Source organism: Ambystoma mexicanum, chromosome 9 (genome assembly GCF_040938575.1).
Source record: "Ambystoma mexicanum isolate Mex_15411 chromosome 9, UKY_AmexF1_1, whole genome shotgun sequence".
NCBI lineage: Eukaryota > Metazoa > Chordata > Amphibia > Caudata > Ambystomatidae > Ambystoma > Ambystoma mexicanum.
The window spans coordinates 604877642-604889930 of NC_090931.1; the positions used below are offsets into that span (position 1 = coordinate 604877642).

General features: G+C 45.3%; 1 protein-coding gene across 3 annotated transcripts in view; it reads right to left on the reverse strand.

The window, feature by feature from the left end:
• The window catches only part of GOSR1 (golgi SNAP receptor complex member 1), a 1161402-nt gene that overhangs the window by 1098095 nt on the left and 51018 nt on the right, over nucleotides 1-12289 (reverse strand). For 2 of the 3 annotated variants that reach the window (XM_069615242.1, XM_069615243.1), the window contains exon 2: nucleotides 2471-2591. The exons of the other annotated variant lie outside the window; for it this stretch is intronic. In XM_069615242.1, coding sequence (XP_069471343.1) covers nucleotides 2471-2591 — 121 coding nt within the window. The remainder of the gene's footprint in view (nucleotides 1-2470; nucleotides 2592-12289) is intronic. 3 annotated transcript variants of the gene reach the window in all.

Genomic DNA, 12289 nt, shown 5'->3' on the forward strand with positions numbered 1-12289 from the left:
TTTGAACTGGTATCACTTGTCAAAACCCTGTAGGAACTGCCCAAAGCCATTTGTAGTCTAGCCGGGAATCCTACTTCAGTCACAAAAAGTACTGGGACTCCAATGCTACTCATCCTTGTAGGATCCCACCCCTACCATGTAACTAGCTACCCACATCATTGATGTACAAGTTAAAAAGAGAGGACACATCCTTGGATCACTACCCTGGCAATCGAAAAGCCCTCAGCTAAGTCCAAGTCTCACTCTTCCTCTAGAACCCTCATCAAGGGACCCCATCAAGCCAATCAATGCTGAATCCACACTTTTACCTCGGAGGGCCTCTCAAAATATGCCTCTATCGAGAGAGTCAGACAGTATTTTCATATCAACAAAACTCCAAAATAAGAACTCCTTCTGAAGGTTAACATACTTCATAAGGAGGATCATCAAAAAAGTGTTTGCTCAATGGTACCCATTTCCCTGTGGAAAGCTCACCTGGACCGATATTTAAAAAAAAACTGCACCTTTGCTTTCCCACTCCTGGACCTTAGACACAACTAGCTTAGCTTAGAACAAACCTTGCCTGAGGTGTCCAGGAAAGAAACAGACGTATAGCTTGCCAGGTCACCCTTTTCCCCCAGTTTGTAAAAATTGAAATGATCTTAGAGGACTTACATGATAGGGAAACGCACATGTTTTTACAGGTGCAGGCAACTCGGACACAGATGGTTGGCTGGAACGTAAGCGATCCATAGGAATGCCATCTGGGCCAGAAAGGGGGAGGGACTTTCGCTTAGGCTTGGGACATAAAGCGCAAAACAAACCCCTCTAAAAGGAGATAGGAGGCACCTGGAATGGTTCTATGGGTATGGACAAAATCTGGCTACTGGTGGACACAAGAGCCCCCTTCCCATCCAGTAGCATCCCACTCTGCCTATATCCGTAAATAGAGGAAGCGATTTATCCAGGTGTACCGAGAGATACTGCGCTCTACTCGTCACAGGTAAACAGCGACCACAAAGCCTGGGAATCTTTGTCCTGTATGGCTTAAGCCAGTTCCTCCATAGCCTTCTCCCTTCACTTGATATAAATCAATCCCCAATCCTTCTTGCTGATGAAGCTGACCGTTTTGTAGAACTCCCTTCCTTTCAGTTTAATTTTTCTAATTGCAGGACTAATTCCCACTTCTTGCTGTGGCACACTTTCAAAATAAGGAGAGCCTCTGGGTCAAAGGTTACTGAGAAGAGTGAAGAGGAGTTTTCAGAAGACCTCTGATGATCTCAAGAACGTTGTCCATAGCCTTTACTCTTGTCAAGGATTCCTCCTCTTCTGTAAATATTAACTCTAGTCCCTGCACAATGATTAAAACACAATAGAGAAGAAGCTATAAAAGACTACATTAGACCATCCCTTATTATGTTTGGCAGTGGCCACAACTGTAACTCTGCCTAGTCATACACTATGTGCAAAGGGTCGTATCCACATTCCACCCTCAAGTCCACCCAAACATCACTAAAACAGACCAAACACGTAATCATAGTCAATTCTCGGAGACCCCGAATTGTCATAAAAGGGGGTTGCTACTGGAGAATCCCCAAGGGGTTTCCCCATTAAGAGCTTTTACATCTGATCCGAGGTCCATTCTCTCATCTGATGCCCTATCTTGTTGGTCACTCTTTCAGGATAGGTCATGGATGGGACACTCCCTGAACTCATCAATTTCCAAAAGGAGCTTGTCCTCACTCCCTCAACTCTAGCTCCAATTAAATACTGATTGCCTTGTAGATAAGGCCCCGGACCACTAGCTGGATTCATAATGGTTGTTAGATGGTCCGATGGTGGCCAATTCTCAGAGCAGTCGGATTGATACATTTAAGGAATCACTTACAAGATGACACCTCTGCCCTTTTTAGTAATAGAGAATATTTGGAGACTCAGAAGCTAGCTATAGAGCCACCACTGCCAGTTTGATTGTTACCGAAACGAGCAGACCCCTCCAACACCATTCGGTAGACCTCTGTGTAGATGTTACCAGAACACAATATTAAACATATCTTTTCTTACACTGGGGAACCACTGCCCAACTCCCCTGCAGGAGTATTACACATTCCCGATTGATGCTAGAATGCCGATACTTGCCTCCATGCAACCCTTAATCCTTGCAACGTTCCAATCGAATTAACAACAATGTCCCACAAGGAAAAGCAGGACCAGAGTTTGGATCAATTAGCCAAGGTGGAATCAGGGGACGGAAATGCATGGGTTTGGTTACAACTTGAACACTCATCAATCTAACAATTGAACAACAGACTTAGCCTCTGATAGAGAAACCTGGACAGCAAGATATTTGCCAATCAGGGTTCAAGACACCTGGTACAGGTCTGCTCCCTTACGTAACAGACTATCAAGTCTAGCCAATCTTCAGGCCAACTTGCGACAAGGGAGGAGCCCAGCACATGAAAAGCTGAATTGAAACAAAAAATGAAAATACCTATATGCATCACGTCGGCCCTCCCTGGCACTGTTGTGGCTGTAGCTGGTGCATAGTTTACTGAAGGAGATCAGCTTCAGATCCAACTCATTCTCCAGCTGTCGGGCTTGCTTACGCAGATCTGTTACACGGAGCAATAAAAACATTCTGTTATTTCTTGCTTTTATACAGGAGAGCCTACCCTGCGGCTGGACACATTAGCATCTTACAAAATGAAAACCATACAATAGTAAATCATAGGAGGACCCACTTTTTTTCAAATCACAAATCTGTACATCAAAAAGGCTCTAGACGGTGTCACATGGGATGCAAGGTGGAACAATGTAATATTTCTGTAGGAACATAAGTTAGGTAAGGTTACCCAAACCGTTCACCAAAATGAATAGACAAAATGTGCATTGGAAACTATAGCAATATGCACACCCAATACAAGGATGGGGTATTCTTTAATTAAGACATTTCATTCAATTTAATCATTGCTACAAAACCACATTCACCCCTTTAGCACGGTAGGCAACATTACAAGACAAGGCTACTCAATTGTTAATTTATCCCGAATGGTAACATTTATTCCATTTAGTCCATACCATTTGCTTCAGCAACTCAATGTGGCTTCCTTCAGGTCTACCTGTGGACGGGTAAAAGTGTCATGACTTCTCCTTGGGTACGTATCTCATCAGACAGTGTCAAAAGCTAACAAAAATATTTTGGTACGCAAAACAACCTGCTAAGAAAGTTTCTCTATATAATTTTCATCATTCAATAGAATGGAATACATTGGATGAATCTTCTGCAAAGCTGGGGTTTAGAATTTTTAGAACCAGGAATTGCGGGTGGTTGCTATCCTACATGGACCAACGGCAGGGTGAAGCATCGTTTGTATTATAGGTTTGTTAAAAAGGGATTTTATTTAAACAACTTGATAAGATGGAGCATATATCCTCTAAATATAGCGACCATAAAATACTGAAATGTACCATAAGAAGACATGAAGTGTACGCTAGGAGGAAGGATGAATGCATGAACATTCAAAGTAATATAGGAGGCAATAGGATATGTTGGACAGAAACAGATTTGACCAAATTTGACATGTTTGATATTTTACTCATAGGTGAGCAGGATATAGCTCTAAAGAGCCTGAAGTTTATTGGAAATCTATTGGGAATGATTCAGAAGACAGACGATTGTCCATAAATAAAAGAACAGGAAAAAAAACATAATAATGTATATGACTACCAGATAGAGACTAAGAAAAAAGGAGGTAAAGAGAGAAATCAAATGTATTAAGAAAGACGGGGGAAGGAATGAATTAGAAAGAAACCAGATTATGCCAAAGATTCGTATGAATTATAAAAATTGTCTGAGGACACAGAAGAATAACATCCAGAATGCTAATTGGAAAATAGTATTTAAAATATGCAAGACTAACAATGCAAAAAAAATCTTGTACCTTTATAGACAACATATTATTGAAGAAGAAATTTGAATGTCAACCTAATTTCCATGGAAGAATGGATCAAATACATCTCTCAATTATACTTTGAGGAATGGGGACCTAAATCTCTATGTGAGATAAGATGGAATAGGGATGCAATGGTATTTCCATATGGGTTGGAAGATGTGTCAAAGATTATAAACAAAATTGAAATCTTCCAGGGCACCTGGCCCGGATAGATCAGCTAACATAGTAATCAAGGGGAATCCAAAAAAATGGCCAGCTATCCTGTTGGAATTATTTATTGAAATTTGGAGGAGCAGTAAGTTCCTGGACAGCTGGAGGGAGGCGATATTTATACCCATTTATAAAAAAGGGGGATGAATGTGCACTAGTAATTATAGATCATTAGCCATGGCGGACTCCAGCTGCAAGATCTTCAGCTCCCTATTATTACAAATGATCAATTATTGGAGTGCTGCAAAGAAATGTAGATCACCTTTGCAAACAGGTTTTAGAGCTGGATTCAGCACAATTGATAATATGGTGACTTTGAATGATATAGTGGCTGAAGCAATGAAGAATAAAACACAACTCTATGCCTGTTTTGGAGATTTCTCCAGAGCGTTCGACTGTGTGAACAGGGAAAGGCTCTCGGGAAAATTAGAAAAATTAAAATATGCCCTAAAGTCTTACATTTCCTCAAATAAATGTATAGGGAGACAATGGTTACTCTGTGTCTGAATAAAGGAAAGATAAGATCTTCAGCCATCCATCAGAACTAACATTGGCCTAAAGCAGGGGTGTGACACATCACCTACACTACACAATCTGTATGTGGCCGATATGGGTGAAAGCTTTGCCGATATAAATAATTTCCCACCAAAGATAGGCGAGTACGCGATCAGCTGGAGTTCATATGTGGACGATACCATCCTGCTGGATAAAATGCCGATAGGACTCCAAAGGATGCTGTACGGTCTAAATCAGTATGCAAAAGAAAATAATATCACCATGAAGGTAAACAAAACTAAGATCCTTATCTTTGGGGATAAGAGAGGTATGAGGGAGAAGAACAAGTTACTTACCAACTGTAACGTTCTTTCGACTGGATGTTCCTCCCACGCATTTCTTATCTTTGATAAATCCATTTCCAGCTTGCTGGCCCCGGAAATTTCTCAGTATTGGGCGCTGCGCGTTGACGTCCCTCGAGTCGGTGTCCCTCGAAGGCCTCCGTATCAGCGCTGACATCACCATAGGTATAAATAGTCTCGCGCAGCGTCCGTTGCTCAGTTCCGTTTTGAGGTGCTGTTTTGCCTCGTATGAGATGGTTAATACCCTTGAAGGAGCATAGGCTGCAACTACAAGGCATGTTTTACAGTGGGGGAAGGATGGGAGGGGCGATGAGGAATACGTGGGAGGAACATTCAGTCGAAAGAACGTTACAGTTGGGAAGTAACTTGTTCTTCGAATGGATTGTGTCCTCCCACGTATTCCTCATCTTTGATAGACTCCCAAAGCAGTAATGTGTAGAGGAGGCAGGAGTAACACGAAATGTTTCCTTTTAAAGATGCACAGAGTGTAACACAGCGTTTCCAAATCTTGTCTCCTGGCTAGAGGAGGAATCAAGACTGGAGAATTTTGTGACAGTATGTGCGGACGACCATGTGGCAGCCACACATATGTCCTTAATTGTAACTCCTCTTTGGAGAGCTGAAGAGGCTGCGATACCCCTGGTTGACTGAGCCCCGAGATGTTGAGGGGGGCTCTTTTCCTGCCAATTTATAGCAATCTATAATGGTTAATATAATCTATCTTGAGATGGGTTTGTTTTGTAATAGGTAAACCTAATTTGTGCCCTGCATACCCCACAAACAATTGGCCTGCTTGCCTAATCCTTGCAAGTCTGCTAATGTAAAAACTCAAGGCACACCTTGGATCCAGCCTGTGCAATCTCTCTTCCTCTTTCCCTGGATGGGGAGGAGGATAAAACGAGGGTAAGGTTATCTTTTGTGTGATGTGGAATTCTGATACCACCTTTGGGAGAAAATTCGGCTTCACTTGGAGAACTACCTTATCTTTGTGAAAGATAGTATGTGGAGGTTTGCAAGACAAAGCTTGTAATTCGCTCACTCTTCTAGCAGAAGTTAAAGCCACTACAAAGACTGTTTTAAGAGTGAGAAACCTTAATGAACAGGAATTAAGGGGTTCGAATGGAGTACCCATTAGAAATTTCAGGACTAGGTTTAGGTCCCACAGTGCAACCTGAAAAGGAGTTGAGGGGTTGGGGGGGGGGGGGAAGAGGGGGAACATTAGTTAACCCTTTCAGAAATTGAATCACTATGGGCAATTTGAAGTATGAAGGCTCCTCCGCAGTGCGCTTGAAGATTGACAGCGCTGCGAGGTAGCCCTAGATTGTGCCAACTTGAAGACTTGAATTTGCCAAATATAGCAAAAAAGATAACACCATTGGTGTACTACATGAAAAAGGTTCAATATTCTTTTCTCTACACCAGCTGCAAAATTTGTTCCAACGGCAGCGGTATAAAGATTTTGTTGCTGGCCTTCTGAAAGCAACACCTCCATTTCGTCATCCGGGAGATCCCAATCCTTGTATCTCAGCCTTTCAGAAATCAGGCGTGAAGGTTGGGGGTCCCGATATCCGGATGGAGAACCCAACCTTCTGCAAGAGAAGATGCTCTCTTTGCGGAAGACGAATTGGAGGACAGATGGCCATGTCTAGAAGATCTGGTTACCACATTCTCCTGACCCAATCCGGGGCAATTAGGATCATGGGTTTCCGGAATCTTCTCAACCTACTGATCATTTGAGGAATGACGGGGACTGGAGGAAACGTGTACAGAAGTGGAAACTTCCAGTCCACTACGAACGCGTACCGTAGAGCAACACTGATCGCACTTCCAGTTGATACTGTTGGCAAACAGATACACTTGGGGGGTGCCCCAAAGGGCGAAGATCTCTTGAAGGACTTCCTGAGCTAGTTCCCACTCGTGGGAGACTGTTCTGCCTGCTCAGAGCATCCGCCGTCAAGTTCTTCTCTCCGGCTATGTGAACTGCCGATAGAGAGATTTCCTTCTTGAATTGCCCAAAATCAGAGCTGCATTGGCTCTCTGCACAGTGGCAGTGACCCTACGCCTCCTCTTTTGTTGAGGTAGTGCATGGCCACTGTGTTGCCCGTCATTATCAGGACATTCTTTCCCTGTACTGATGGCAGGAAAGCCATCAGCGCTAGTCTGATTGCTCTCAGCTCTAATAGGTTGATGTGTAGTCTGGACTCTGATGGAGACCAACGACTGCTGATGGTCAAGTCGTTGGCATGGGCTCCCCACCCCGTGAGGCATCCGTGACTACCGTTATCTCCGGCCATGGTTGCCAAAACTGTTCTCCTTTCAAGATGTTCTCCCGACAGGACCACCACTGAAGGTCTCGAGCTACTCTGTCTGGGATTAGTAGGAGATCCGACATCCTCCCTGAGAATTGTGACCACTGGGTCCTTAGCGCCCACTGGAAAGATCTCATCCTCAGGCGAGCCTCTGGCACTAGGAAAATGAGGATGCCATGAGGCTGAGCAACCTCAAAAAGTCGAAGGCTGGTAGACGTTGGGCATTTTTTAAACCTGGTGACCATCTGTAGAATATCTTGAGCCCTCACCTCTGGTGGCGAGGCTTTTCCCAGGGATGTGTCCAGGACTGCTCCAATGAACTGCAGTCTCTGTGATGGTAACATCTGTGACTTCTGAGGGTTGAGGGAGAAGCCCAGCTTGTGGAGGAAGTGGCAAACATAATCTATATCAATCTGAGCTTGTTCCGCGGACACTGCTCTCATCAACCGTTGTCCAGGTAGGGGTAGACATGAATCCCTTCCCTCCTTAGACTTGCAGCCACAACCGCCATTAGTTTGGTGAAGACCCTCGGGCGGAGGTCAGCCCAAATGGCAGAACTCCAAATTGATAATGAGATTTGCCAATGGCGAACCTCAGGTACTTCCTGTGCTTGTGATGGATTGGCACATGAAAGTAAGCATCCTGGAGGTCTAGAGATACCAACCAGTCCTGAAGCTGGAGGGCCTGAAGGATCTGAGAAAGGGCTACCATCTTGAACTTGTCTTTCCTGAGGAATTTGTTTAATTCTCTCAATCCTCCGTTCTTCTTCGGTATTAGAAAATAGGGAGAATACCAACCCTTGTTCCTCTCCGCTACAGGTACCGGTTCTATGGCACCTTTCTCTAGCAGGTCTAAAATCTCATGCATAAGGAGCGGTTCTGGAAGCTTCAAAGAGTTGTTCCCTGGTGGATGACTGAGGAGTGTGTAGGAAAGGCAGGCAGTAACCTTTGGGCAACTGTTTCCAATGCCCATGCATCTGACGTAATAGCCTGCCATTCTGTCAGATTTTGAGTTAACCTGCCTCCTACTGGTGTTTTGTGTGGGGATACCTCAGAGGGGTTTAGAAGCGGCTGACGCAGATGCTGAGGGTAAAGCGGCACCTACTGATGCGGGTTTAGTACCTTTGACCCGTCCACCACGGGTGAATCGTCTCTGGCCCCTTTCAGCTGGCTGCCCTCTGCCTTTTCCGAATGTGTAGTAAAAACGAAAGGGCTCCCCCCTCCAGGACGTACCTGTGGGGTGACTTGGAGTTTGACGGATTGCAGTCCCAAGTGATTTTGCTGCCGCCTTTGATGTTTGCAATTTCTCCAGGCTGTCATCAGCTTTTTTGCCAAATAGAGAGGTTCCGTCAAAGGCCATATACAGAAGCCTGGCTTGTACATCTGGAGCAAAACCAGACTTCCGCAACCACTTAAATCTGCGGATTGTGGTATTCTGCGCCATGGCTCTGCTGATGCTGTCAGCAGAGCAGATACCTGTTTGGGGGGACTCGCACATCGCATCGTTCCCATCCTTGATGATGTTCAAGGATGCGTCTCGTTCCTCCCCTTCTGGGAGATAGTTAACTGCTGATGAAACACACTCCCAAAGGGTGTGGCTGAATCTAGCTAGCGTGCAAGTGGCGCTGATAGACTTAAGTGCCATACTGCATGCTAAAATACTTTTTTAGACATGGCATCAAATCTTTTGTTGCCTCTGTCTTGCGGTATAGTGGGGTATGCCGACTTACTATTTGACGACATCGCTGCCTGCACTACTAAACTCTCTGGAGTTGGGTGTTTACTAAAATATTCAGGGTCTGAGGCGGATACTCTGTACTTCGCAGAGAGCTTTTTATTTACTGCAGGGATAACTTCAGGCGTCTCCCAATTTGCAGCCATTTTTCTCTGCTATGCAGCATGAAAAGGGACTATAGGGTCTTCTTGAGGTCCTTTATCTAAGATATCAGTAAGATCATCTTGCTGGAAAGAGGGTGCAGGTGTTGTCCACCCGATAAATTGCATAAGTCTAGCCATAAGGGCTCTGTAAGGCATTTCTGCATGTTCTCCAGGTTCTGATCTAGCAAATTCTGCCTCTGGAGAGGTATCTATGCCACTGGCATCTTGTAAAGATTCTTGTAGATGTTTCAATCTATTCTCCTCAGAAATGAGTTCCTCTGGAATGGGTATTGTTGTTCTTTGTAACCCAACAAGTCTCTCATTGGCAGAGTCCTCCCCTTCCTCATATATAGAGGATAAAGCTCTGAAATAAATCAAATCTTGGATAAAGGGTAAAACCCATTCCCAGAGCAGAAGGAGCCAAATTCGTGGATACTGCTTGTGAAAAGGTGTAACGCTCACCTGATTCTCGCAGAGGCGCCGGTCTTGACTGGGCGACTACCGTATCTTCAAAGGTGATGTGTAGCACCTGGTTGGCTCTTTGGGCTGGACCTCTGTGCGCTGTATGCCTGACTTCAAGAGTAAGATGTCTGCAGATAGAAAATATGGGATTAATGAACTGGGGTTATTGGGGTGTCCCTATCTCTTTCCTTTTTTGCTCTCCTGTAGACCCCCAAAGGTTAACGCTCTCACCTTAGGTAAGTGAATGCCGAGCTCTCCATCTGCCTCGGGGCAGGGTGCTGTAACCAGTTTCTTCACTGGATAGGTAGCGCAGGCCTCTTGACTTCAGAGGACTGCTGTCCGTCGTTTACTGCACGAACGGTAAGTTTCGAGTAACTCTATTGTCTTTAAAGTCTTTAGTAATGATGTCTCTTGTTTTGCAGGGTTCCGGCGATGGCGGATGACGGGCTGAAGTCAGTTGAAGATGGAGTCCGTGTGATGAATAGAAGCGCCTCGAAGCACGTAAGTAAGCGCTGGTTGCCTGCTTCACGATGCGCTCTAACTGTCTTTTATTTTGCAGGTAGAAGCTCGGAGCGGATGCAGGGTGCCGGAATACCCACTGGGTTAGATGTGGAAAGGAGTAATGGCACGTGAGTATTAAAGTTCCCCAATGTCTTTAAACGCACCTTGTTTTGTCTTTCAGATGCAGGATGCAGCGCCGAAGGCCTCCGGAGCGTGCAAAGAGTTGGTAAGCTTTTGTCTTTCAGATGCCGGAATGCAGTGTGAAGACCTCCGGAGCGCACGAAGAGTAGGTAAGCCTTTGTCTTTCAGATGCCGGAATGCTAACCTGTTCTTTCTTGTCTTTATAGGTGTTGCTGAAGACTGGATTCAGGATGGTAAGCCTTTTTCCTTAGGCCCAGGATCCGATGCAGAAGACACAATGAGCGTTCTGCTGCAGAGGATGCAGAATAACGCAAAGCAAGATTCATCCACCGGGTGTGGTTTAAATAGCCTCCTGTAGTGCTTAGGTGTTTCCTTCCACAGCCACGCCTAGGCAAGAAAAGAGTTCCTGCTTTCCAGAAGAGTTCCAGTGTTCTGAATCTAGGGAGTGGCTCCTGCCCCACCCAACAGGAAAAGTAGTTCCAAACAGAAGAGGATCAGAGGCTCAACTGGCAGGCAAGTAAGCAGCATGGTCTGCTGCAGGTAAGTCCACCCAAGCATTATGAGCCTGGCGCTTCCAGCGCTGGGACTGGGCATATTTATGAGCCTGGTGCCACTGGCGCCAGGACTGGGTCCAAAAGGTCCAATTGGGACTGGTTGGCCCTCAGAACCTGGGTTATGGATCTGCTTCCAAGGGAGTTGGGAAAACCCTGACCTTTTGGAAGCAGAGATCATGACAAAAGGTTGTTGTTGATGTAGACGTTACAGGTCTTGACAAACCCGCAAATGGCATCGAAAAACTCTCGATGTACTCCAGAGGACCGGAATCCTACTCGGTGTCGTCAATATTGTTGACCCCACTCTCAACGCCTTGGGCGGGACCTTCATCACCTCTGGTGCCGGTGGCGTAGTTGAGGTTTGAGGCCTCGAGGACGTATACTTCATTGGGGTCGATGATGGCATCGATGACACAGATTTGTGCGTCGAAGGTACCTTCGACAATGGCATCGAAGACGCAGCATTACCCGATGACTTTTTGTCTTTACTCGAGGGTTCATGACGCTCTCAAGGGTTTTTGTTTGCCGGGTTCGAGGACTCACAGCGTTTTTGTTTTTCGGGTCTTTCACCTGGGGTATCACCTCTAGGCATCTCCGAGGGGGTCAAGGCCGCGTTCTCGAAGACCCTAAGCATTTTCTTGAGAAATTCCTCTCACTTAGCTGGAGAGCTGTGCTTAGTGGAGCAGGTGACCCTTTCTGGGGAATTCGAGGATGAAGAGGAGGGAGATCTATGACACCTCTTCTTAGAGTGTCTCGATCTCGAAGAGTGGTGGGACCGCTTCGAGATCTCGATCGTGAATGTTTCTTTCGGTGGTGAGGAGACGAATATCTCGATTCAGCCGAGGACAATTTTGAAGGGGTAGAAGATTTAACTGTCTTACCTCTTTCTAGTTTCCCGACGCTCCTTCAAGGCTTTCGCCGTCATTGACATGCAGCCACACATTCCGAACACTGATGCTCTGATCCCAGGCACCACAAACAGATCCTGTGAGGATCCGTTAATGACATCTTTTTACCACAATCTCGACATTTTTTGAAGCCGGACCGTGGCGTTGATGTTTCGGAGGAAGATGTCATTGTAGGATATAGTATTTTTTGAAGATTTTGAAGATTTTTCGATGAGTAGAACTGAGCGTTGCGTCTCCGAGGCTTACGAAGTGTGGAAAAACTGAACTGAGCAACGGACACTGCGGTAGACTATTTATACCTATGGTGACATCGGCGCCGATTCAGAGGCCTTCGAGGGATGTCGACGCGCAGCGCCCTCTATTGAGAAAACATTTCCAAGGCCAGCAAGCTGGAAATGGATTTATCAAAGATAAGGAATACATTGGAGGACACAATCCATTTGAAATGCTAATTTAGATGGAAAATTGACTCACAAGACATTGAGGTTGTGGAGACCTATTCCTATCTGGGTTTGCCAATAAAATGTAATCCTCCAAG